The 27,899-nt window shown below is 36.2% G+C and overlaps 1 protein-coding gene across 10 annotated transcripts in view; it reads right to left on the bottom strand.

Moving 5' to 3' along the window:
- The window catches only part of FAM172A (family with sequence similarity 172 member A), a 302,076-nt gene that overhangs the window by 158,906 nt on the left and 115,271 nt on the right, over positions 1–27,899 (bottom strand). For all 10 annotated transcript variants that reach the window (XM_026072631.1, XM_026072624.1, XM_026072625.1 and 7 more), the window contains one exon: positions 19,577–19,795. In XM_026072631.1, the coding sequence (XP_025928416.1) occupies positions 19,577–19,795 (219 nt within the window). The remainder of the gene's footprint in view (positions 1–19,576; positions 19,796–27,899) is intronic.

Raw genomic sequence — 27,899 nt, 5'->3', positions numbered from 1 at the left:
TTCAGACACAGTCACATTGTATTTTCCCTTACCTGACCTCAGCAGGGATTAAACCAAGAGTCTTGGAGTGTAAAAATGTAAGCCTCTTCCACTTACCTCATAGGAATAACTGGGAAAATAAGAAAACTACATTATCTTTTTTAAGGGCAACCTCTAGAAGCGAGCAAGATATATACTCTGGCAGTAACAGCTGCTTTTGAGACAGAAGTAGATACCAGGTATCACAATAGCTAAGTCCAGCAGTGTGCAATATAGTAAATATAAATAGCACAGCCATGTTTGTTACTCAGCACACATCTTCTGAAAACAGTATGGCAAAGTGACTTAAGGTTGGGTTTTTCATATCACAGACCTCAGTTTTATTCCTCGTTATATTTGAGGTGATTCTGTGTAATTTCTTGAATGTTTTACTTGTGAAGTGGGCCAGTGATGGAAGTGTTCTCAATATTGCTTATGAAACCTTAATAAAAAAAAGCTGTTATGCGTTTATAGTCAGAAGCAGAAAGGAAGACTAGAAATCTTAGGTATTGCAGTTAAATACACACTCTATTAAGTTATAGACTGGTCCCACCTCCAAAATGCCTGACAATTTATCAGCAAGGCAGACAATCTTGACAGACCTGCTAAACGAGTAAGTATTGCATGAAATGTGTAATACCTGGCATATCTAATAGCCAAATAAAAATGTAAAACAAAAACGTATTTAGCAGACTGAGAAAAATATTTAAATTGTCACCATCCATGGAACGATGATGAAGAGATGGCTTGGGAGGAAACAGTGATACCCACACTTTGCTGTGAAGTGAATTTTGAGATTAGGTTGTGTGCTCAGTTTAAAATGGCAAGTTTTAATTCAAGACTGAAGAACATCGATAGCTGAGTCTTCCTGACTCTGAAAGGTGTCTGGGAAAGGCATCAGATAAATAGGAAATCTATTGTTTAAGAGACAAAGGGAAAGCAAGATTATTTTAGCAATGAACAACTATATATTTATATAGAGAGAGACAACAAAAATATTCTTTCAAAACAAAATGATATATAGCAGTAGAATGGAAAATAGATGTGTCCTTAGGTTTCCAGGAGTTGGAGAGTTCACTGGATGAATCACAGATTATACTCCAAAACTGTCTGCCTTTTATTTCCTATCAAAATGCCAAGATTCACTCTACCATAAATATAACGTCCCCAAAGGTTTCAGTGAGTAGCAATGTTTTACTTCAAATAGAGAAGTCTGCATGTGTGTGTTCCATCCTAATGTGTCTATGAGCCCACATGTTACACCCTGTACTTCTACAGTTCATACATAATATTGTCAATCAGTAACAAACTGACTGAGCAGAAACTGGATTTTAGTTCCTGTCTTTGCCAACATCAGCCGTTAACTTATTTTTTTACATTTCATATTTGGCCCCTCCCCTGGAACCTTAGGGCCCATGTTCTCCCCAATTCCCACCACAATTACAATCCAACACTACTTCAGATTGCGTCCCACTTTTCCCACTTCAGACAGAAGCTGGGCTTTCCCTGGTGATGGTGGTCAGGAAATAAAATTCAGAGTTATGCTATATATATGTGAGAATGAAGGGAACTTGGATCCTAATCTCCCTTTGGGCAGTACGAGGGAGTTACTTTTCCCCTTTATATCCAGCTTTACTGCACACAAGAAACAGAATGAAGCAACTGATTTTGAGCCAGAGGAGAGTTTTTCTCAGCTAAGAGTTCAGCTAATATAGTTCCTAATCAATAACCTAGAGTTACTTCTGAATTAAAAGCAAAAAACAAAACAAAACAAAAACCAACCAACCAAAAACCTCTCTCTTTTTTCTAAGGACTCTTCCAAAGTGCTTTTATCACCTCTGCTTGGTGAGGAACAGACAGAGCCTGGAATTCAAAACCCCGTCTCCACCCTCGAGGCCACAGGACCTGCCTCCAGCCCTAATTCATAATATCTCAACAGGCCAACAACGGCTTAAAATCCTGGAGGGAAACTGTCAGTGCCTACAGCTATTATTCACAGAGGTGCCAGTGGTCTCAGCTGCATTAATGCCTCACTGATCTAACAATATACTTCAGTTTTGGCAAGTGTAGATCTTCGTTAGGAGGCCCTTAGACCGTCGCCATGTCGGGACCTCTCAGATGCTGCAAGAAGATGAGCGTGTTTAGAAAGTTCTCATCACAGGTGAAACTTCTTAGCTTTGCTAAGAAATAATAATAATAAACAAAATACAGAACACTGCAAGTTTAGCTCAAGTTCTGTGCAAAAATAAACAAACAGAAAGGCTTTTATAAAGAGCTCCTTGACGCTCTGCTGCTGATTGGGAGTAAAGAATCTTAATGCCTCTTGCAGAGAAATGGTAACATTTTGCTTGTGACATGGGAATACAAGATATGCCATAAAGGAGCAGATCTGCAATCCATCTCCTTCCTGTATCTCTATCAGCGGCCAAACTTAATGCTTCAAAACTGCTTACAATAAACTCTGCAATCTGTGCAATGTGATACAGCAGCCGTTGTAATAACTGAAGGGCAAGCAAGAGATCCCTTCCAAATCCTGCAGGTGATCAGCTTACACCCTGAAGCATGAGTGCTGGTATTTCTTATAACTCCCTCATCTAGCTAATGAAGCAGCAAATGGTATTCGTGCTGTTAAATCTGCAGTGATCCCATGCAACAAAGACTACCTTACTCTTTTTATATTGTGAATATTTTCTGCTGTAAGATTGTTCTGTTCAAATTTTTTGAATAGCCTCTTTAGTTTTTTATTCTGAAATTCAGGGATTGAAAAATTTCCCCCACATACTTTATAACTTGAAGGGGTTTGCTGTTTATAAAGTAATAACTAGATCTCAGGCTAAATTAATTAAATCTTGCATGTTATTATAGCAACATCTCCCTGGTTAAAGTATCTGCTTGTCAGCCATATTAAGACAACTTTGTCAGCCTGTTATCCCAGTTCGGATTTTCCTGTTATTACTTCTGCTAGATTCTGTGGCTGCACGTCCTGTCATCACCACCCAACTGTCTTCTAGTAAAGTGCAGGAAAGGAGACAGAAAAGAATTAAAAAACAGTGATAATCTGTTTCTCAGTGCCTCTGAACTGTCATCTCCAGAAAAAGTTTGTTTGTTTTTTTAAGAATCTGTTTGGGACTACAGTTAGGGTCTCCACAAACCCATAAATGACCTTTTAATTTTTTTTAAACAATCCATTGTTCCTTATCAAGCTGGAGCATAGACAGTTAAAAAAGCCTTTCTTCACAACAGATCTTGCCCGTAAATATATACAGCATCTTTTTTTGTTTATATTGTTTCCAAATTGACAGACATGCTAAAAGTTGCCTAAGCTAATTATTTTATCATGAAGACAAAAACGTATACACAAATATGACTTTTCTTTTTTTGTAGTTTGGGGACAAGAACATTGCTGACTCACAGAGAGGAAAAAGGTGCAGGAGGAGAGAATAGGAGGAAGGAGGGAAATGAATCAAAGGAAGTTTTTCTTAAAAAAAAAATATAACCAATTTCCCTTTTAGCAGTCTGACAGACTTTAGAGTTTTTGCTTTTTGGTATTTTTTCCCTTTTTCATAAAGCCTGCAAGGTTTCAGGTGAAGAAACTGAGAATATGAAACAGCATCTTTCTTGCTGGCAAACAGCTTGAAAATTCTGTAAGGAGAAACATGGCAGACCTGAGGTATAACAGCAGTTCCTCAGAACAGCTCTATCAAACCATTCATAACATAAGCCCATAGGCTTCTGATAAATACCTATGCAGTTAACATGAGAATCCCTGTGCCACGACTTGCTAAGAATGTTATCTACTAACTAGTGTGCGTGGACTTAAATATTCTATGTAATTTAAAGTACTGCAGCAATTAGGCAAATGAGACTCCAAGAGATAAAAATTCCAAAAAACAAAGGCAGCTGCTTTTCAATACAATATTATTTGCAGGTATGCTTGCATTTTTCATGCATCTGTCCAAAGTCTCTTTACTTACTTTTTTTCTTTCCAAACTACTTAATCCCAGGGGTTGAGATTCTGCCCACAATATGTTTCTGTCTAACATAATGTACATTACCAAGGATGGCCTTTTATGTGATTGAGTAATTTGAACAAAAGGACATTTCTAAAACAGACTACCAGGTTCTATACTCACAGCTGTCTTCCTTACCAGTCAAGTTTCTGGCAATTAGTAGATTAATTGTGGGAATAAGTAAATAAAAATGAAAACAACAGTTTTACAAGAAGAATTATCTTTGCAGAACAAAAAGGGAGACCATGCTAGCTGTTTTAATGATAATATAGATTTTTCTGACTATTAAAAAGAATTTCTTTTGAAATGAATGCATTTGAAACATTCAAAAACTCATAATTGAAGTCATGCAAAAGTGTTATTTTTCTATTTCCTAAAGTACTTGAAAAGTATTTTACTTTCCAGTTCTTTCAATCTGTTTATACGTTGTAATGAGAAACAGACATTTTTTAACCGTGCTATTGCAAGAAAAATAGCATTTTGGCCAAGAAAAATGCAGATTTCCCCACCACAGGAAACAATGAATCTAAGAAACTTCAACACATTTAAGTAAAACAACAACTTAGTATTTTCATTTACAGTTTTGGTTTGAGAACAAAGCCAGGCTGTAAAGTCTCTGTTACAGAGTTTATATCTGTTACATGAGTTAAACTAAATAGAATGGCTTCATTCTGTATTTTTCTTTTTGATATTTTTGTCTCTATTTATTATATACATGCAGATGTGGTTATTTAAATGAAAGAAAGATTTAACATGCTCAACAGTAAGCGCTTCAGTGCTTTAAGTACACTGATATACTATTTATTTAATGTACAGTTATAAAGATTTTCTGAAGTGCCTTAATATACAGTATTAGCCTACTATAATTAATTGTATTTGAAGTACCTGCCATTGGCTTATAAAATAATTATCCAAACTAATGACAGACACAATCCCAAATCTCAGATTCATGTTTTCCATTGCTTTTTGTTTCAATAATGAAACCCAGAGCTCTGAGTTGTGAGAAGTTGAATGTTGGGTTATTCATGCCTCAATTCTACTTCTGAATTTTACTTTTTTCCTAACGTTGTATGTTAGGAAATGATCTTTAAACCTACTGAACCTCAAAACAGCCTTATGACTTATTTTACCTACAACTTGAACTCTGTGACTCCCTCATGCTGACCAATTTATTAAAGTACACTCTTTTTTGCTGAGATTAGTGAGGGTTTTGGCATTATAGCAACAGTGTAACATAGAAAACTAAGATCATTAGACACTACCAATTTTTCTTATAATGTAGTGTCACTTTTTAACAACTCAAAACATTCAACTACATAACAGACAGCTTGGCTGTATTTTAAATTAGCACAAATGCTAAAGCCAGGAAATGTAATTCTCAGGATATCAGAACAAAAGGTTCAGAGAAAAAGAATTCTTATATAGTATAAGATTATCAGGACTAGACTGTCACACTGTGACCTTGCTGGCGTCTAGCTAATCTGACAATATTTGGCAGAGCATTGTTTCAAATCAATAACTAATTAACAAAGTACAAAAGAAGTTGTACTGTTTTTTGAGGCTCCTTGTTAAAAATGGCTTTTTTGCTGCACATGGGCAGAAAGGTCGCTTTTATGACATCTTCATGAGTCTTTCAACATCTTGCCACTGTCAGATTAAACTACTTTTAGCAATTAACTGTCATAAGTTAAAACAGAAGCACATTTGTTACAGCAGGTTGTCATAATGACATGGTGAGGAGTTGTTTTGATATGAATTTCTTCCACTGACCCTCTATCATATCTTAATTTTATTGGTTGACCTAACTGGAAAACTGGGAGCAATCTTCTATCTCAGGTAGCACAGGTCAGACATTGGGGTTCTTATTGAGATTACATACTGAACAATAATTGAAAAGAAATTCCAGAGATAACTGATGGTCTTGAGGATACCATATATTTTTTAAAGATTATGAAATCTACACAGTTTATGTTGGAAGGTGGGATAAGAAAAACAAATCCTCAAAAACCCACAAAATGTAGCTAGTGTTACTGTTAAAAATTGTCTGTGATGCCATTTTAATCCTTTAGTAACCAAACCTATTTATTTCACATGCATYTTAGCATAAGGATTAAGTAGATCCAGCATCTGAAACCTGCATTCATTCAACTCACACTTAGTTTTGGAGGTTTGGACCTTGTTGTGCTTTAATAAAAAATAATTCTACCCTTTAAGTTCTTTTTGTTAAACTTCTCTGTATTATTGACGGGYGAGTGAAGAGTTAACAGGACTGAAGTTTGTCAGTTGATATGCAGAAGAACTGATAGCACAAGAGCTGACGTGCACAAAGCTGCCGAACAGAGGACTTAACAGGACTAAAGTCGTCTACCAACCGATATGCGCAAGGACTGATATGTRYAAGGCTGCGGAATGGCAGCAYTAACARGACTGAAGAAGTGAAGTCTGCCACCTGGAATCTGCACGGACCCCCGGGGAGGGGAGAAGCAATACGGAGGTGTTGGGGTCTTGCCTCGCTAGCAGGGTCCTCCCGAGCAGACAAACAGACAGTCCTGTGATTGCGAAACTTGCTAAAAGTCAGCAAAAGCAGTGTTTGCCCAGAGCCCCAGCCGTATAAAAAGAGACTTGGGAGCTAGGAGAGTTTGAGCAGGGACGGGAACGTGACCTGATCATCCTCTCCGGCTGGACCGTGAGTATCCCCCCCCTCCCCTTTTCCTGGGACGCTGGGGTAAGGTAACTCCTCGAGGTTGAGAGTTCTCTCACTAGGAGAGTGAACAAGAAAGCTTTCAAGTAGGGATAAGCAGTCCTTCCAATTAATAACGCAGTAATCGACGGTTTCAGGTTATCCTTTCTAAATTAGTAACTGATGGTTTTGTGTTATCCTTCCTAAATTAGTAATCGCATTATTTTAATGGATGTTACTAATCCAAGAACTTGTGTGAGGAAATGAACATCTTTTTTATTATTATTATATTACTGTCTCAGTCGTTGCTATCGAACCTTCATAGCATGACAGCRTGACAATTATGATATACACATATTGTCCGTATTATAGATAAGTCTTCCAGTATTTAAAAATATGCTCAATGTTTATACTAGCTGGCTATAATACACCAGGATGAAATTCAATAGACAAAAATCCTAACCAAAAACCTGTATTTATTTAATAAATGTTAAATCTCATTTCCTCTTTTTGACCATTCCATCCCATTACCAGAGAGTCTCACAAAAAAGAAAAGGCCAGTTCACTTCAGTCAATGCTGGTGTGAACCCAATAAAGCTTATCTTAAAAACATGCAAGCATTATAGATGGAGMACCTTCTTCTGCTCAACGTCACAGGTCATTCTTCTGTGAGGTTTTTTACACCTTAGTATTTTGGGAGAAAAAAACCAACTTTCAGTGATTAGCAAAAGCAAGATGTAGATCGTATCCATAATTTCAGTCTTTAATTTACCACATATTTAAATCTTATGTGTGGTTAGTAACCTTATATCATTATAATTTTGATTATCCAGGTTTTAATAACTGTATACAAACAGGGTAGTTTCTACCATAGCAATTATCAGATAAGTCAGTTGGGCCAGCAGGAACTAAGAAGATAGTGTAAAGTTCCTGTGAAAAAAACCCAAAGGGTTTCCTTAATTCTAATAAAAAATTCAAATCTGTTTTTTGTTGTGTTTGGAGGTAATGTGTAAACACTACGTAAAGCCTATAACTTGCTCAATATTAAATCTTGAAAAGTGTTCATCCAATTAATACTTCTCATGACATAATTTATAAAGTAACACCCCTGTGCTTTAAAGAGACTGTAAAGCCAGAGTGAAGCCAGCAATGTACTAATTAAGGTACATAATAGAAATGTTAATCAAGACCTTAAGGAAAAGGCTGCAAGGAAATAATATAATCCCCACATTGCCATGTAATGCCCCAGTGCCCAGTCATAGGGAATGAAGTGCACATAAATAGGAAAAGAGAAGGCGGATTCATTCTGCCCTGCACTACAGGAGAAGGAGGTTGTACAGAATAGCAGATCTGGCTTCTGGCACCTTTAATGTCACAAGTAGCAGACTTGTAACTCCGACAGTTCTCTGGGTTGGTTAGCCCTGGATGGTTTGCAGAGGATAATGAGCCAGACCTGCAGGCTAACCAAGATTTTGGAATGGCCTGGACAGATCTTACAGTTAACAGCTGTTGAAGAGTGTTTAACCGTGAACACTTTGCTATTTTGGTAGTTTAACTCTGCTGGTGCAAATATGTTTCTATATAAATATATTTTAAATCTTAAACCTTGTTTAGTAATAAAGCTGACAACAAACGATAAGGATACCTGCCACCTATTGGATGTCTGGGAAATCCTCCAAATTGTGATCATATTTACAATGCCAGATATCCCAGTACAATGCCAGAATACCCAATATTGTTTCTCCATTAAGCAGCACGGAATAGCTGATGATGCAGGTGCCTGTATGAACAGACTTTTTCCAAAGACTTGCATTCACAAGAAGCTGTTGGGTATGCAGTGGGACACGAGTACCCTAACAAATTTGTAATACTTTATAAACATGGGCATAGGTTTAAGAGATGAAGAGAAGCTCTGGGGGCCTGTCCAAGGCAACTTGTAGCTAAAGCATTGGTGTGCAGTTGAGATATAGATTCTGTTTTCACTTTGAAATTAACAGTGTAGACAAAATCTTCTAAGAACTGGTTGTTCATAGGCTTAATTAAACTGCTGTTCACTAATGCTTTAATAAAGTTGCAACCTTTTTAATTCTGCCATGTCTATCCTCTTCTAAACACACACTTGGCAAATAATCAATCTGAACGTCACAGGGTATTTTTTGCCTTCCTGAAACTTAAGAACTGCTTTGTAGTTTAAAATGAAAGTTTGCGAACTCAAATTAACAAGGTAGACAAGATCCTTTTTTGCTAAAGAAATAACAAAGAAGGGAGAATAAGAAGGACATGGACAGTACTTTTAACCTTCCCATTATGTAAAAATGGGCATGCTAATAAAAGTCTGGAAAGCATCTGGGAAAAAAACTCATATTGCTGTACTGCTCTTAGCTCTTTAAGCAAATTTAAGCAGCTGATCTGCTAAGAAATCTTCTTTTCTAAAGAAATTCTGAAACTTCTGCTCAATATGCCTGTGTTAAAAATGCCAAATAGCACCACTGTCTGGAGGGGCTTTCCGGTCTTAATCACCTGAGCCTACTCTTCAGAAGTGAATGACCAACCACAATATCACTAGTGCCAAATGTTCTGAGATAGGGCAATTCACCACTCTTGACAATGTCCACAGAGCCCATGCCCAACTTGAACGCTACTTTGAAGACTGAAGTGGACCTCAGCAATATAGGACCACACAGGTTGGAATGGACCTCTGGAGGTCATCTAGTCCAACATCCTGCTCAAAGCAATGCCAGCCAGCACAGGTCACAAGCACCATGCCTGGTAGTTTCAATCAAAAGAAAAAAAGAGTGAGCTCTATAGTTCCAGCATCACAGAGGTGTAAAAACATAGGTTGTGTAAGTTCCCTCGATCTGAACTACATGGTAGAGCATTGCATCTGAGATAACGCAACTCTGCATACACTCCAGAGAGGTTCTGCAGACGAACACTGCTGAGGACATGTACTCATTTACAGTACTTTCATGTCACAACTTTTTCTTGTCAACTTTTGGACGGTCTGTGGACCCCAAGCAGAATTGAGGCAGTGGTCACCTTTTGCAACTGCAGTCTTCACTGGTTCTAGGAGACTTGAATTTTGTCCAGTCACTTTATCTTCAGGTAGAAAAAAAAATATTTCATAATGTTGTTTGAACACTATGTTATGACTATGTTATCATAATATTAACAGAATAATAACAGTATCTAAACTTCCATTCTGGAGATGATATTCTGTCTAGTGCACATGAGGATAAAAATCCACCAAAGATCAACCAAACTCTACCAGTCACTGGGGTAGTTCGAAACAGAAAGAGAAAGGAAAAAACAAAAGAAGATAATGAACAACAGTCAACAGTAACAGAAAGATATTCAAGATGCTTTTCTAGAAGTGGACACCATGATCAGATCAGATTCTGTTATTTTAAGATCCATCAGAGCAATAACTCAATTGTCGACTTAAGACATAGCAGTGAGATCCTTAAACAACAAGCGGTGTCTGAAAACTTGACATATCTCAATGAGGAGGATTTTATACATGGCCAAAGTCTTCACCATTGAGGATTTAAAAATAAGTAACAGACATTAAACATAAGCCTACCCTTTTTTGGCAGCCAGKGTGAAGGACACATGATGAATAACATGATCCTGTCATCAAATGTGTTTGTTCATTTTTCAAATAACAGAAAAGCCCTTCCAAGAAAAAAAGGGCAGTAGCCAAGGCTCAGAGAAGTGTACTGCAAGATGGAATGTATAAGGGCACTGACTTATCAAAGGATAAGGCCACAAAGTTAATTGCAGAATCTAGAAAACAGATTTCTGAAGTATTTCTGTAGTCTAAGCTATATTAAATGTCTTCATTACTTAATTCATGAAATTGGAAAGAATTTCTCAGAAAACCAGACCACTAAAAGAAATATATATATCTTCTTAACAATATCTACATGCAATTATTAAGGTTTCTGTTTTACCAAGTTGAGAACAGAGTAGCTGTGACACAGTTAAGTGACACTGTCAATTGCCCATTTTGCTAGGGTATAGTCTGAACTTGCAAGATCCATGAAATCAGATTATTCAGTTACACAGCAGGTGGAAAAGATAGGAGATACTAACGAAAAACCATTGTGGAAGGAAGCACTAGTTTCCAAAGAACAAACATGTTACATATGCTTATGAAATACCAAGCATATTGTCTGACTAACTACTTTTTTAATTACTTGCTCTACTATATGACTGGATCTACTCATTAAATCTTTGCTTTTGATAAAAGGAAATGTTCCCGTTGCCTATATCCTATGTTTACAAACATTAGCTCAGAGAGCATGTCCTTTAGAGCCTGTAGGACTCCGGACACTTAGCATGTGTAGGCCTGCTGAACTTTCACGTAGATTGTGTGTGTGTGTGTGTAGGGGGAACTGCTGTGTCAAGTTAACACTGTTACTGAGGCTATTGTATAGACATGGTCACGGAATTCAAAATGTCTGGGACTTGACAGAAGGCTACTTCAGCTGAGGCTGGGAATTCAGAAGCTTTATGAAGGCAACTTTGCTTAAGCAGAGGCCTTACTACAAGTTCTATTTATAAGCTACCATGTACCCTCCTGTTACAGGTCTACTTACTTTTCTTACTTGCTTTCTCCCACTAATAAGGTCTCTCCTGTATTTCCTCCTTAGTTTCAGGCCACTAAGTGCAAAAATAATTGCAAAAAATATTTGTGATTCATACTGTGTTATAGGTATTTTATTAAGGACTGACCAAAATTAAGAGATATTAGAAAATATGTAAGTTGTAAAATAAGTCTTCTAGGACAGGACAACTCTTCTATTTACTCCTAATTCAATAGGAACATCACAAAAACAGAACTAATATTTTTGCTTTTTTTTTCAGGGATGCAGAAGCTTAGCAATCCAAACCAGTATTCTATTAAAGAACTAAACTGCTATAAAAATTGACATGTCTAGATACACTGCAAGTTATTGCAGCACATTCTGACAGTGAAGTAAGAATCATTCCTGTGATGCAATATATCAACAGAATAGAAACTGGAGCCCATTTTATCTTAATGCACAATTCCCACGTCCAAATGATAATTACTTGTACAGCTTACCAGTTAAAAAAGTATGTTTATCTCTGTAAAAAGCTACAAATGAAGAGACCTCCTCTACTTCCTGAAGAACCTATTTAGTATGGCTGTGATATTTTTCTTGTTTCATGTGTTTACTAAAAGTACGAAACTAGAAGTTCCCAAACTGTTCTAAAGGTGCTTTAGAGCCTAGAAAAACTTCAGACTCTTAAACACATAATTCTCAGTAACTCTACGTGGAACTCAGTCTGTCTTACTTTATTCAGTATTTTCATTCCCAGCAGTGCCATCTATTGGGAAAACTCACTAAATTAATTCAAATACTATTTGATTATAAAGAAAATAAATCTCATTGTGTATTGACTAATTCCGCCTTACAAGTACTGATCAGAAATACAGAGAAAGAGAATGAGAACTGTTAAATTTTAAAGTCTAGAACAGTATGGTTGACCAACATCCAAACAATTCAGGAAAGAGGACCTCTTTCTGACACTACCAGCCACAAAAGACACAAAGCATTTTTGATCAATTTAGCATCCCCTTTTAATCAAGGAGAAAAAATGGAGACAACAAGGATTCAACTGAGAAAGAGGAATGGGAAGATTATTCAAAATTTAAATGAGTGGTGGCTGTAGATACTGTAATATCTTAAGAAGTACTTCTGTCTCGACATTGTGAAAAGGAAGCTGAAGGTGGAAAAAGGTATTTCTCATGGCATATTGATCAGCTATGGAGTTCACTAAGGCATAGCAACAACTGAATTCATGATTCTGTTCACCTCAAAGCTCATGATGAGGCATACTTGTTTGCCTGTAAAGGGATCACAACAAACTGATTAAAAAGATAAACCTTGTTCTGAAGAGGCAAATAATTCTAAATAACATCACATGGTAAGTACATTCACAAAAAGTAAGGATTTTTGTAAAATCCTTCACTCATAAGTATTTTAAAATATAACAACAAAAAGGCTATAATAATTCATTTTTCAACTTTTAAGCTACCCATTAATTGCAGGGCAGATTATTCCACATTCCTCCATGTCATGATTTCTTCCACTATTTCCAGCACATTTGGCCGCGGTTACTGCTGCAGACAGCCAAGCAGACTACAGGGGAACTACCAGTCAGATAGTTATCTAAACTCCAAAAGCTAGAATTTGTTATTCACATTTTTCCTCAATTTTCACTTTGTTCTCTGTAGCAAATCAGGCGAAAACGTGAATGTACTGTATCCTGTGTCCCAGTTCCCTGGCTGCTGACATTCATTTCCTAGGTCTCCACAAATGTTGTTTTCCCGACCTCCACGCATCAGGGTACGGCTCACATATCCTATTCAACAGCCATAAATATCTTTAGAAGAAAGGAGTGGAGGGGGCATTCCCTTAAAAAAAATTATTTTGCAACAGCATCACTCATATCTAAGAGGTACTAAATAAATTTAACTCACAGAAACTAATTCCCATGTAGGCATGTAGAACTCTCACTGTATGAACTTTTTTTCTGGCTAACTGATCCTCAAGAAAAGAAACATATAAAGAATCTCCCAGTTTTGCAAAAAGGGTATATGTTACCACTTGACCTCCTGCCAACATTTTTCTGCCATTTTTCCAAACACACCCAAATCTAGTATCAAAATATGCAATAACTGTGTACAGTAAGTTAGAAGTTATTATCCTTGTTTTGGATATCAGTTAAAAGTATATTATCCTTTGATTCTATTTGATAGATGATAAAGGATACTTACAGAGACCAATCTGCACCGGCAGGAGGATAGCCTACACGACCTACTAGGTCTTTTCAGTTATTAACTGCTATAGCTCCACAATCAAAGATAGCCAGTATCTGAGTATAAGTTTGAATAATTTTATTCCCCCTTGTCATCAACAAGTAGGTCTGCCTTCTGCTGAGCTAGTTTGCTTTACGATCAGCTCCCTAACTGCCCAGGTTTACTAAGCCTGCATCTTGACTGAAAGGAAGGATGGCTTGGATGACCCGTAAGAGAAGCTCTTTTTCAGAACAACAGGAGTACTACAGAACTCACGGTGGGAGGAGAGATGCAAGCTGATTCTTTCTTTTGGAAACTCATACAGCTTGCCTCACTTTTAGGAGCCCGATCTAACAATACACATTTTGTTGACATCACGTAATGAAAGACACAAAAGCTAGATGGCCCCAGTTTATTCCTTTTCTTTGATTAAACTACACTTGTGAAATGTGGAACAAAGAAAGGGTATGGCAGAATGAAGAGCTAGCGGCGCTCTTGAAGAGATGCAAAATCTGCCTTTGGTGATTATCTGCTTTTCTGGTTTCTTGCTTGCTTAAGGAAAAGGCAACAAATAGGACCATTCTGTGACACATTATATAAAGGTAAAACATACTATAAGAAGTCTCTACAAACTCAGGATTTATTAAAATATCTAATTTAACTGCACAAGCTAAACAGTTAAATTATAAGGCATTTAATGGTACTATATTTTAAACTCTACGTACTCTGGCTATTTAATATAAAGGTGTCTGTTCATTGTAGCGTCTATAGAAGGAAATGTTGTAATTATTTTTTTCCTGTTAAACAGAAATTATTATAGGAGTTTAAAACTTATCTGACACTTTTGGAATGACTCAGGGGTCTAACTGTAGGTGCCCAGTGCCATTTTAGATGCTTTACAGTATTACAGTTGGCTTTCAGCCACTGGGCCAGAGGGATGCAGGTCTCCTGAAGGTCCTGTAACACATCTGCCAGATCATTGCAGATGTCCCAAATACCCTAGGGCACCTAAAATATCACTAGACTTTTATGCCCCAGCACTTGAATTGCAATCTGTTTGTTTCTTTGGTTCTAACTCTGAAAGTCCAATGGGATGTGGGGGAAAGAACATGAAAACCATAGAAATTTCCAAGCAGTTCTCCTAAGTTTTCCATTGTCAGGATGATTTTGCTGTTGCTTAGAAGTGAAAGAGAACTCACAAAACCAGAGGGAAGCAAAGAGCTTTGAAATATAAATATGGACAAACTAATATCACAGGTTATTTTAGCTGTATCGGTAAAGTAAAACAGAAATTAAGACTTTATAATAGGGAAGAAAAGCTCTTATCATATACACATTGGAATGAGACTTTGGATATTTGAGTTCTTGTTCCCAGTTCTGCCCCAGATGACTTCTGAACTTGAGCATGTCCCTTGATCTCTTGAGAGCTGTTTGTCTAACGCTTATCATTTTGTCTCTTCTGGTGGAGTAAAGGGCTAATTAGTTTGGGCTCAGCAGCACACTAATGTAGTCGTGTAGGTTTTGGATCAGAGCGGGCTCACGCCTTGCCAAGTCACAGTGCAAGTAAAGGGAGCCTGCATCTGTCCAAGAACAACCACGCAGCCATCCCCAAGGTAGCTAGCTGGAACTGAAGCTACTTCGTTCAGGAAAAGGCTCAATCTTCAGAATGAAATCTGCTGCATTTAAAGGTCAGCAGACACAAGTGGACACTCTGCTGTGACCTTAAGGCAGGCAATGTCTTGTGGCATTCTTACGGAACAATAAGCAGAAATGGCACAACTGTGCTTACGCTCTTGCCAGGATTTCCTGCCCACTAGCAGTTACTAAATATTTAACCTTGCATTAATAAACGTGCTTGTTATCACTTTTCTCTAAATATTGGTAGGAATTATCTTGATACATTCATTTTTAGTAAAATGAATTAAATAGTTGCACATGATCTTTTTTATTTAATCTCTCATGAAAAGTGAGAAAAATTATTTATGAAAAAATAAGTTATGTCCAAAATTAATTTAATTACATTGATAGGCTACTAGTATAAATAGCACTGTTATACGTTGTACTATAGTAAAAATAAAATTTGCAGTAAGAATTATCTTTATTAAACAGCTAATCTTAGTGGAAAAAAAAAGACAAAATTCGCAGGAACAGGCCTAGCAAAAGCTTATCCCTCTTGTCCAGAAAACTTGACCCCATCAGTTGGTCTCATAAAAGATATTACTTCTTCCTATAATACTTGCCTCTTTGATATCCTTTAACTCTTGTGGCAATGATGATATTATTACAAATTACTATTATTATAAATGATTTATACTTTTTCTTTAATAACATTTCAGAATCCATTCAGTATACCTGTTTAAGTGGTGCATGCTATTTAGAAGGGGACAAATACTGATTTACATTTCTAAGTGCCTTGTAACATAGAGAAGACACTGTCAATGTGAGAATCTGTAGGTAGTGGGAGATGGCTTGGAGGATGGAGAGAATAATCATGTCACTTTTAAGCCTGTATGATCTGTTGCCATAGAAAAAGATTAGAGATCAACAAATTCTGACTTTAGTTCAGTAATATATGAAGGTTGGCTAGGGTACTAAGTTTCTGGGGGAAGCATTAGCTAATATGCACAGCAGCAGCCTCTGGTGGTCTAAGAAAAAATGTTGGGTAATATCTATAAGTAGGGATAGAAATATGCTTTTTAAAAGCACGTATATACATATTTAGATATTTGATTCAATTCTCAATTCAACACATTAAAAAACAGACGCTTTTAAATATGATCTGCTGACAATATGCTTGTTAAAATCTGAACAGTAAGAATATTAAAATCCATTATGCATTCATTAACACGTTATATAAAAGTAAAATGCTTTTGTTTAATCATTCTGTAAAGTATTGTAGTCAATGTTGATTACCAAGAAGTTTTTTCCTTGGTCTGCATTGCTCAAAAAGAACCCAAATTTTTAAGACTGTTACTGAATTGATGACATTTTCTGTCTTCACTCTTGAATTCAGTTGGCAGATGTTTTCAAGAACAAAAAATTCTGTCTTATTACAAAACATATTAAGCAGGTTTTCCTGCCAGAATGTTTGACATGATGTTTATTGCCCAGACCAAATCAGTCCCTTTAACAAGTTTTAATGTACGCCAGAAAGCACATTATTTCATAGTTAAGGAAACTTACAGCATGAAACAATAAGTCTTTGATCTTTCAAGCATTATGCACTATGCTTAATACACTACACACTCTGATAGTCATTTTTATTTATATTCATTTTGTTTGAAAATACAGCATAATTTGAGATTTTATATTTTAAGGCTCTGCTCTTACTCTTGAATACCCCAGGTATTTGTATTTTCTATGAAAATAAAGAAAATACTTAAAGAATAATGGAAGAGTTGCATTTCTCCAAATCTTGGAAAGTCTAGCTACACAAGGTAGACCATCATCCAGACAACTTTAGCTTGTTCAGAAGGCACTTCCTCGTCAGATCACAAGAGATCTTAGTGACCCTAAGCGAACACAACTGAGGTTATCTATTTCTACTTATGAACACTCTTAAACAATTTCTCCAGTATGTTTGACACAAACAAATTTTCCTTTGACATTAGATGCTGTGGATGTCTTGTCTTTTTGCTTGTTTGTGCTTCAGTGAATGTATTTGCCGCAGCCTTGTGAGGAAACCAAAATTTTCACCTAGTCTCTTTGCAGCAGTTTGCCCCGCCTGGCAAAGATGACATAAGGCTTACCAAAGTGTTCCAAAATTCTTTAATGATATTACTACCAAAGTAGATACCATCCCTTAGTATTTCTTTGGAGTGACAGTATGTTTTTTAATTTCTTCAAGAGCCCAGTGAGTCAAAGGCAGTCTATACCACAGAAAAAATAGAATTAAAATCTAAATTGCCCTTTGAGAATACCCATAGCCAGCTTCCATACCATACTTCATAACAGCCTATGGCTAAGATAAATCTGGAAGCAAGTCCCAGGCAGCAACCAAAGGGTGCTTTCAGGAGCATGCATAATCCTACATGCCCAATCAGGACAGGCAAAAAGTACATTGTAAATATGGCATTGCACCATTTTGCCTGTTACGTGCAAACTAACACACCTGTGTCCACRGAAAAGGAAAAGAGAGCAGAGCATGCTAAATTCACCACTCCCCTTGCAACCACCTGCCACCATTCCATCCAACAGAGCAAATGGTACCCTAAAGGTAGCACGGTTTTGTTTCAGAAACTGATAGGCAAGTGAATTGCGATAACTTATCCTGCCATGTACCAATAAAGGAGCGTTTTTTATTCTGTTTCAAAAAACTCACTGTATTAGAGCCTACTAAAGAAAAAGCAAAAAAGTCTTTCAGAATACAACACCAATTGCATCAGAAAAGCCACTTTCAGTTAATTTGTCAAGGAAAGGAGACCACCACATATACTTTCAGTAAAACTCATTCTATTTGTCTCCTTGGTTTGCAGAAAACAGAATAAAGGGAATGTCAACAGTCATCTTTAAGGCATATACTCATATAAGAAAGAAAACAGTATGGAGTCATGCATTTTATGTTTTGGGGGTCAAACCTCCTGAAGCCAAATTTCATGCCCCATCAAGCAAGAGAAACACAAGAAGGTGGAATTGCTAAAAAGGGTTCGCTTTCAACAAGGGGACGCTAGACCAGCATGCTGACTACACGCATTTCTGGAATACACAATATCCACTAGCTTCTGACACACCCTTGTTAACGAGTCTGTTTTTTTCTCTTAAGAGACAGGGACTGACTGGTGGCAGAATGGCTTATCTCATAAAAAGTAGCAGCTAGAAAAAAGAAGTGCCCTGTTGATAACTTTGAATATATATATATGTGTACCCTGTTGTTTCCCATACTCAGTAGTGAGACATTTCTGAAAAGATACAGTAATATCTTATGCTATTAATGATTCTCACAGCCAGGTTACAAAATCTTTAGCTAGCTAGCAAAGCTGTACTTCTCCTGTAAGTTAATGTTATTTTAAACTACAGTTAATAGGAACACCTTAAAATCTAAAATGATTCTAACATCTGTTTTGCTGGATTTTTATCAATTTCACACGAGAAAGGCATACACATTTTTAATGTTTTAACTACACTGTGGCATTTCTGACATGTCTTACCATTGACTGAAAATGCTAACTTTCCTAATAAGGGCTTTGGAAATTGCATGACTCAGTCTAGAATGTATATAGTATGTATATGAAGCAGAACGTGTCAAAGTGCAAATAATATTGTTTGTGCTCCCTGCAGAATTAGAAATCCTCGGGTAGCACTGTTATAACGATCCCATGCTGGTAGCATTACAAAGTGCAAAGGTTCACTGAGTAAGAAAAGAGCAAGGGACAGGGTTTCCTCATTACACCATTCTCAAACTATTCTGGCTTAAATATTTATTAAGATATTAATAACTCTCTGCCTTTATCTGCCTTCAGAAGTTTACTGTAACACAATGGATGGCTGCTCATACGAAAACAATACATTATAGGGTAAATCTGCTACCACACAAGATGAACACCGGTGTTTTCTACAATACATTATTAATTCAGCAGGTAATATGTTAAAAACAATTAGGCTATAACTACTGCCTTCCCAATATAAAACAATATAATACATATTAAGTGCAAGCATGACATGTTGTGAAGCTAATATGTTGCCTAACTGCAGTAGAAAATGTTTCTTATGTACACCTCTGTTTATAAAATCATTTTTACAAAGTCTTCCTTAAATCAATCTCTGTCTTGATAGCACCAGCAAGTTCCTCTGGGGTTTAGTTGAAGTCCCTCTTTGAAATTAGAAAGGAATGTTTTGTAACTCTTCCAAATCTTCACTTTCAATAAATGACAAAAAAATATCAATAGAATAAAGAGCCAGCCACTTTGAATGAACTCTTGAATGCCATCCAAAGTAATGTGTTTATGTTAAAAAAAAAAACAAAAAAACCCATACTAATAGAGGTGGTAAACATGTATATACATTATTCAAGAAAGGCAAACAAAACTAAAAGGAACTTACTCTAATATACATCTGCACCGTTTCTTTTTCTTTTTGTGGGTTTCGATACTTTTCGTAGAAATCACGTCGCTTCTTTGTTTCCTTCTGGATTTTATCTTTTCTTTCTCTCTTTTCTGCAGGTTCATCTGAGCTATCAGAAGAGAGCTGTACTTGGGCTTTTGTCTTCTCCACTTCAATATAGTTCTCATTGGGATTCAGTACTATTACTCCATAGCCTTCCTGTTTTAGAAGAGACAAAAAAAAGGAATATGAAAAGGGAGATTTAATACTTGAGAATGCTTTGAATTTACTTTAATGCTCTTAAAAATGTGTATATTTATTTCAGTAAGTTCACACAATATAATTTTCAGAATATTTTAAGAATATTCTGCTTGTTTCATTTTTGTCATTAAAGGAATATTGATGTGTGAATATATGTTTGCTCATGCCTTTATGCATATACACATCCCTCAGCATCAGAAAAGTTGCCTATTTTACCTTTAATATAATTTAATATATCGTTGTTATTCATAAGCACATTATATGACTTTTTCCAGAAAAAAGTACTAGAACTAAAAGCAAAATATTATTATACAAACTCTACAGAATGATGGATATAAAGGTTTATGCCCAGCCAATAAAGACCTTTATAATAGAAAGGATGGAGTGATTTCATATATATATTACATAAAACTATTCAGCACAATTTAAAGTAGTAAAACCTTTTGTCTAGCTGACAACAAGCATACCATGCACAAACCAATAGTGGCAGTAACAATGAATCTATACCAGAACTGATTCACTGCTATTGCTTACAAGTCAACTCTCTTACTGTGCGGATGACTTTTAAGTACCTCTTTAAATCTGCTCTAAAACTTCATTGGGATTATGTCCTGCATTCAAAAACACAGAGAAAATTTGTGATCTGCAGGATGCTTTTGAACATACCAGCTGCATTTTTGTGCCTCTGAAAATGAGCTGATTGAAAAATACAGGAATTTATGAATGAGAAATAAACCCTGAATTAATCAGCTAATTATTTTATTATGATTTTCAAATGATGGTAACCCTTATAACAACTGCATTTATTTGTGAATGTTATAATCGTAAATGCAGAGAGAAAAGAGAAGCACATGCATTTAACAGATGAGTCCTTAAAGTTACTATGGGTTCCAACGAAAACCAAGCTGTCTTGTAAAAGTGAATTTTGAAATAAAGACTTACTTTTTGAAAATGTCTATATTAATTATCTAACTAAATAGCTTTATTCTAGCTTTTTATTTGATGCTTGATTTTGCATTTAGGCTAGGCCAGATCAAAGTAGTCCGCATACCTAGCTGACTAGAGTAAACCAAATCTACACCAACAAAAGATACTTTATTTGGCCTTGCTTTATTCTAATCTGTAAAGCTATTCAAAAATCTTGTAACGCATTGTGATCACTGTCAGGTAGACAGATTGTCACTTAGTGATTTTCTACAGTTGGACACACTTGACTAGTTATTAAAATCACATTTGAAGGAAGTTCCTACCCCTCTTCCTTGTGCCTGCACAACTTTTCACGCCCTTCTCAAATTTCTGCCATAGCTTCTCCTCCCACCAAAACTAAGTTAAAGGACACTGTTGCACTCTGCTAAACAGGGTGAAATAGAGGCATTCAGTACACTGTCTCTGGTGTAAGGAACATAGTCAAAAAAGGTCACCATAGGCCAAAGAGAAAATTGCCTCCTTACTAGACTCTGTGCCATGAGTAAGTGGTCTCCTGTCATGTTTCTTCCCTGCCCTCCCTACTGAGTGAATTGAGCTGAAATAAATAAATAAATAAATAAGCTGGGGCAGGGAGCAAAGAAGACCGGAAAACAAAAGAAAACATAGTTTAGAATTTATCCATGCCATTATTGGATACCTTATAAGTGAGTAGGTGATAAGCCTCTGCTATACATATATAAAAGCTTCCACTTAAAAAATTCAAACCCCCAAACTCAGTATCTGTCACAGAGGAGAGCACCACTGAACAGATCTATTTAGAAACAGCACTAGATTGCGCGCCTCAGATGAAAGCGTGATTTTTGAGCTTGCTAACAGCAGAGCGGGGCCGAGTTGCACAGCTCTTTGTAGGAAGCGCTTTGGTGGCTTTAGCGCGCAAGAGAGAATGCTTTGTTTGGTGTTCATTCTCCTGACCTGGTTGTTTGGAACAGAGACGTTCCGCGTATTGATCCTTTTCGCTTTCTATACAATGCCAAATGCAAAATTCATGTATTTATTATAGGTTTACAAGTATTACAGAAATTTGAAACTCTGTGCTCGCTTTAAGCTCACCACAAAACAGATACATAAATCACCAAAGAAATAGAATTTGTCTAAGTTATTGATTACATAACTGAAAATTACATGACTCATTTGTCCAATTTTATGAGGACACTGTCAATTTTTCACACAGACATCAACAGATGAAATATGATTCCATTTTTAAATTCACTATTTCATAAATCAATTAAAGGTTTTTTATCAATTATATTTTAAGCAGCATAATGTGTCTCCCTTTACAAATTTATTTTTTATTTTTTCCAAGATAGCAGGCTCCTCCTGCCAGCACAATTACAATAATTAAGTAATAACTGAGACAATTTTTCCCGAAATTGAGGAAAAAGATCACCTGGCAATTCTCAAGATTTTCTCTTAAGAAAATAATCTATTTTCATATTGTTTTGTTTACACAATGCAGTATATTTCCCTTTACCATGTCCATCTTCAATAATTACTACATCCTAAATTGCAAAATGTAAACAATGGCACCAGAAAGAAGATTTGATAGTAACACATATAAAACAACATGGAAAAACTAAATGACTGGTAAAACTGCACCAGATTATAACCTCTCTTGTAGTGCCTTAACCAAACAAACATTTTCTATTAAAAAGTAATACTCAGCCCTAAATAACATCTATGTAAACAATTCATTTTTAGAAAATGCATATCATATGAGCATAGCTGCACCATTAAACTTTGGTGCAACCAAAAAAATTAAAAAAAAAAAAAAGTGTGACTCTCCACTGACTCAGTGGGGTTGAACAGAAACCAAGTCAATGCAAAATCGAACATATAAAGCTACTAACATTTTTTTAAAAAAGTTCTTTACCAAACATTAATAAAGGGCAAAACAACAGTGATCTATTATCTAGTGATCTATGTGATCTTTGACATTACTTTTTAGCAAAGGCAAAACACACATTCATTAAAAAATACCTTTTTTAATGAAAGCCCTGTTTGTAAGTGCGTACCTCACAATGTCACTAAAAATCTCAATTTCAGTTATCATGAGCTTACAGCATTATTAAAATGTTGAACATAGTGAACCCTCCTGTAACTAAATAAGGCTATCCAGGAAATTTTTTAAAGCTTGTCATCATTTGTAAAACATTAGATATGCATTCAACGTAAGTAATAGCGGATTGCGTACAGAAGGAGAAACCACTGTGTAAAGTGCAAAGTCATTTTATAGCACAGAGCTAAAATTTGGGAGGGTGGAGGGGGAACCTCCACAGATCTTCAACTGAGTGATACAAGCCAAGACCAGTGTTCTACCGCATATCTGAGAGAATGCAGATGTTATCCAGAAGTCAAAGTTTGTCTACATCACCCATTAGCACATCTGGATGAGATCTAATAACCAGCACAGACACTGATAAACCTAAGTTTCATCCTCTAATCAACTAGTTCGCTGGATACAATTATGGTTTCTCTTTCAAACTAAAATACTCTATTAACAAATATTTTCTTGAATTCTAATTCTTCAAGGTGAGCTAAAAGGAAAATGTAATCTATACTGTCTACTAGCTTTCTCCAAGTAGCTACTTCCCAAGGTAGAAGACTGTGTGCAAACTCTACTGTCAGGTTCATAAATAGTTACAAATATAAATAATACTTGTTTTATGATTTAGCCAGCAAATGATGACTAAAAGGAATCAAGCTGAAAAAGTCAAATGTTGGAAAGAATCACAAATCTGAGACACAATACCTCTACTACAAAGTCAGAAAAATGCAGAAGAGCCTTATTCACGGTAACATGCAAGTCCCAAATGGAATAGAGCATTTGCCTCTTACTGGAAGTTTGAGCAAGATGTTTGAAACTGAAGGAATATCAAAATTCTTGCCTCAGACACTAAGAGTAAGGTTAATCCCCCCCCMAAACAACAACAACAACAAAAAAACAACGCTGAACTATTTGAGGTAAATTCCCAATCTTGGGAAATCTCTTCTGCATGGCCAAATGAATAATGTGTTGGAAGCATTCAGCTCTGCATATTAATCCACGAGATGGGACACCATATGTGACCAGGGAGGCCAGGGGCTGGAGTGGAATCTTTTGACCTATGTAACTATCTTTTTGGACTGCAAGCAATTGTCTGAAAGAGATTATTTTCCTAAGCCTTATCACCCTGATTTTTCAAGTTCAGATTTCTATTTAGATTGTTTGCAACAYGATCAGAGTTTTTCCCCAAGGGAAATGTAACTTGAAGTGTTTAGATCTTAAACCTGCCCATGGTTAAAATGGGCACAGCCATGTCCATTCATCTTTTTGAAAGATGTACGTTCTGTTTATTTCCCATCTTTTTCGCGAGAAGGGTACATATATGTCACTGTTGCGACATCCTAGGTGCAACAGTGGGATGAGGTCATGACAACCAATCAGAAGTCACTAGTGAAGCGTTAAAGTAAACATAGCTGTTGGAGATGCAGCTCAGCTTGAAAAATGCCCCCTCCATTTTGAGCAATTTTCTCAAGACGTGACCTGAGACTGAAACGTCTGAAATGTCAGTTGACTCTGTTTTCTGTTTCCACCCAATGTACATTTTGGCAATTGCACCCTGCTAATACTCTGTAATATTTTCATCCCAATATTTTACACCTCAGCTCTGAGCTCTCCGAATTCCAGTGCGGTGTCCGAGTGTGTAAAAATGCTGCGTTACTGCCAAACACACATTGTCCCAGCAAGTTCCCGACTTAAAATAGCTCATCAAGTTAGGCAGGAAAAGAAAACATGCCACAAAAAGTTTTTAGAGGACCACCTGTTGTCTATTATTTTTACATAGCACTCACTCATAAATCATAACACAGGGTAATTAATCAAGCTGTCAAAGAGAAGGTCAAAGGTGACGTGGGGGAGTCAGAAGGTCATGCATGGGCTGATAGAGGTCAGGGTCACACCGCATTCCTCATTACCAAGTTGGGATGAGAGACGGCCCAAGCAAACAAAAGTGAAAGCAGATGGAGGAGTGGATAAAAAAAAAAAAAAGAGCGAGAGAGAAGAAGGAAATTTCACAAACATAAAGAAAAGTGAAAGACGAATGTCAGTTGCCTTCAAATAAGGAGGAGAATAGAGCAGAAATACATTGAGATGTTCTCAAAAGGTCTCACACAATATAAAGAAACTACAGCTTGATTATTTAAATGCATTTAATATAACTTTCTCCATCTGATCTTTTTGCAGATATTAAGCCACGCTGCAAAATGGATACGGTAGTTTTGGTCCCATTTCACAGCTGAAGTCAATACTTTCAAGGTGAATTAGACAAAAAGAACCTATCACTGTGATGAATGCTGACGGATATATAAAATTGCTTCTACATACTAAAGTTTATTCCTGTTTATGGCTACAAGCAATAGATGTTCAATAAAAAAGTTATAACCTGTTTGAATGATGTATTAAGAACTATACTTTCATATACACAAATACTCAAAAACACAAAGCATCATAAAAGTCTCTCTGGATGACACAACAGTTATAAAATATTCTGTCATTACACTGACCTGAATTAGATGCAGAATACTGTGCAAAATTAGCTGTCACCCTTTCCTCAAAATCTTTGTTAATCTCATTTTGAATGTTTGTAGCTTTATCAACACATGCATCAATGTCAGCTCCTTGGTTACTGAACCGCTGTACTTGGAAGAAGATATAATTAAAATGTTTTGGCACAGAAAAGGTGAAATTGTATCTTCCCCTGTTCCCTGAGGAGTCTGTAAAACATGTAGGATATATTGACAAACACACACCCTTGTCTAGAGCCCTGACATCCCAGGTCACCCAACTGCTATTTATTTCAAAACATTCACTTTACACTTACCCAAACTGTCACCTGCTGTGTTACTAACTTTTAATGGATATTAGAGCTATAAAAACAATAAACTCTTCATTTCCTTCCTGTTACTGCCTTCTAATTCCTCACTGCATTAGGTCCATATCTATTTGCATGCAGAACTGTATTCATCTTATTTCACCATAAATCATGCCATTAATATGTTTTACTTTGCTATCTGTTAATTTGGTGTTAGCACAGCTATACCAGAAAAATCAATGTTCAAGGCTAAAAAAACCCAGTTAAGCTGGGTTAACCCAGTTATTACATTTTGAGTTTTACCGTTGAAAAGTTTTGAAAAGAATTTATGTTTTACATCTATCTATAATTAGCAACCCAAATATGTCTATGTGTAAGATTTGTAATCCTGTTTCATGATACTTGTTCCCAAGGCCAAAACTGAATAAACACATCTACATATTATAAGCATTTTGCTCCCCTAGTTGTGTACTGTGTTCTTGATATGGATCTTCTGTGCCTTTTTAAGCACTGTCTTATTTCATTATTATTTTCAGTGGAAAATTATTTCTCATGGTAAGTGAAATACAAGAAACAAAACAAAACAAAATGGTATAGAATAAACTTAATTCTGTGAACTAATGAAAAATAATTATGTTCATGTTCAAATACTGCTTCAAACACTGTTTAATAAACCTCAACCTCATCACCTCTCCCTAATGTGAGATTCAGCCTTTCTAGTAGAAATCACTGGAGGCTGAATGGAAGTGAATTCACACCAACCACACAGGCAGCATACAGGACTGCAAATAACCCTTCCATAATCACTATCTAGACTGCAATAATGCTTTCTGCTCCTCTTCACTGAGTACCTACAACTTTGGGGTTCAAACCATATACGAAAGAATGAATTCAACAGCTGCCCCCAAGGCCCGGCACCTTTCAATGATACCTTAGAGGACCTGATTTCTATCCCTCCTATAATTAAAGCCTGTATTCTAAAGGTTTTATCCTCTCTGCTATGAAACTGTTTTACTCTCTTTTCTCACAAAAATTTGCAGAAGCTTCCATGGGGTACAAGAACTTTGTGCACATTTTACTTTTCTAAGATTTTAATGGAAAGATTATTCAGATTTATATATTACTTAACATTTTGAAAGCTATGTACCAGAAAGAGAAGGGTAATCAAATAATCTTCATAAAACCCACACAAGTAATAAGTAATTATCAGGTCTAATTTACAAATAGGGAAACCAAGGGGGTTGAAAATTACTCTCTGTAAATTATGCTCAAATAAGGTGCACAGATGAAGCCGGATTGCAGGATTTTTGAATGTTTCTGTGGTATTTCTAAGCACCCCATTAGTTGATAGCCCAATTTCTCAACTGCAAATTAATTTTCCAGTCCACTCTGCCTCCTTCCTGAGGATATCATATGAGGTCTCAATTATTCTCACTTGTATTTCATAACGAATATACCCCAGTTAGGTTTTAAGTATGTATATATGTATGTATTTTAATGTAGCACAACCTGAAAAATAAGTAAATTTATTCTAATAAATTATACCTCGTTTATTCTCCATTTGTAATTGTGTAAAATATTTCTGTAAACATTTTCTTTTTGTGAACTGTTCTGTAGATATCTCAATGGGCTTAGAGGTTTGTCTGGTTTTGTAATCTCTTTAGCTTGCAGAAAGGCAATGCAAGTTGCCAAGTTCCTCTAATTCACCTCTCATTTCAAGAATTTCTGAATTAAACCATTACAGGAAAAGATTAAATATCAATCTCCTCGAAGGTCTACATTTCAGCTTTTTGTTCTGTACAGTAAAGGGAAAATGCATCATGCACATAAATGTTTTCTGTAAAATCTTGAAGTTATCCAGGTCTTGAAAGGTAATTCCCATTTAGTGTTGAGCATTGTTAGTGACTACAGTCTAAAAATCTTCCATTTCAATGACAGAAAATTCAGTTGGTTTTAGCATGTGTATTTATTCAACCACTTCCATGAGAAAATAAGCATTCATAATCTAAGACTAAAGCTTCCAGTTTGTACCTATCTTCAACAAACAGGTGCAATTCAGTACATTGATGTTCCTTCCTTCCCACAGCGACCTATGTCAGAAGACCTTCTTATACTTCTTCTGCTAAATAATTTAATTACTTATGAGTTATGGTTTCTTTGTAACCTTTTAAATGACTAACTCTTTAAAATGCAAAAATATGCAAAACATGATGTCACTGGGTCAA

The sequence above is a fragment of the Apteryx rowi genome, unplaced genomic scaffold (genome assembly GCF_003343035.1).
Source record: "Apteryx rowi isolate R43461 unplaced genomic scaffold, aptRow1 scaffold_345, whole genome shotgun sequence".
Classification (NCBI taxonomy): Eukaryota; Metazoa; Chordata; class Aves; order Apterygiformes; family Apterygidae; genus Apteryx; species Apteryx rowi.
This window is presented reverse-complemented; position numbering and strand designations above follow the sequence as displayed.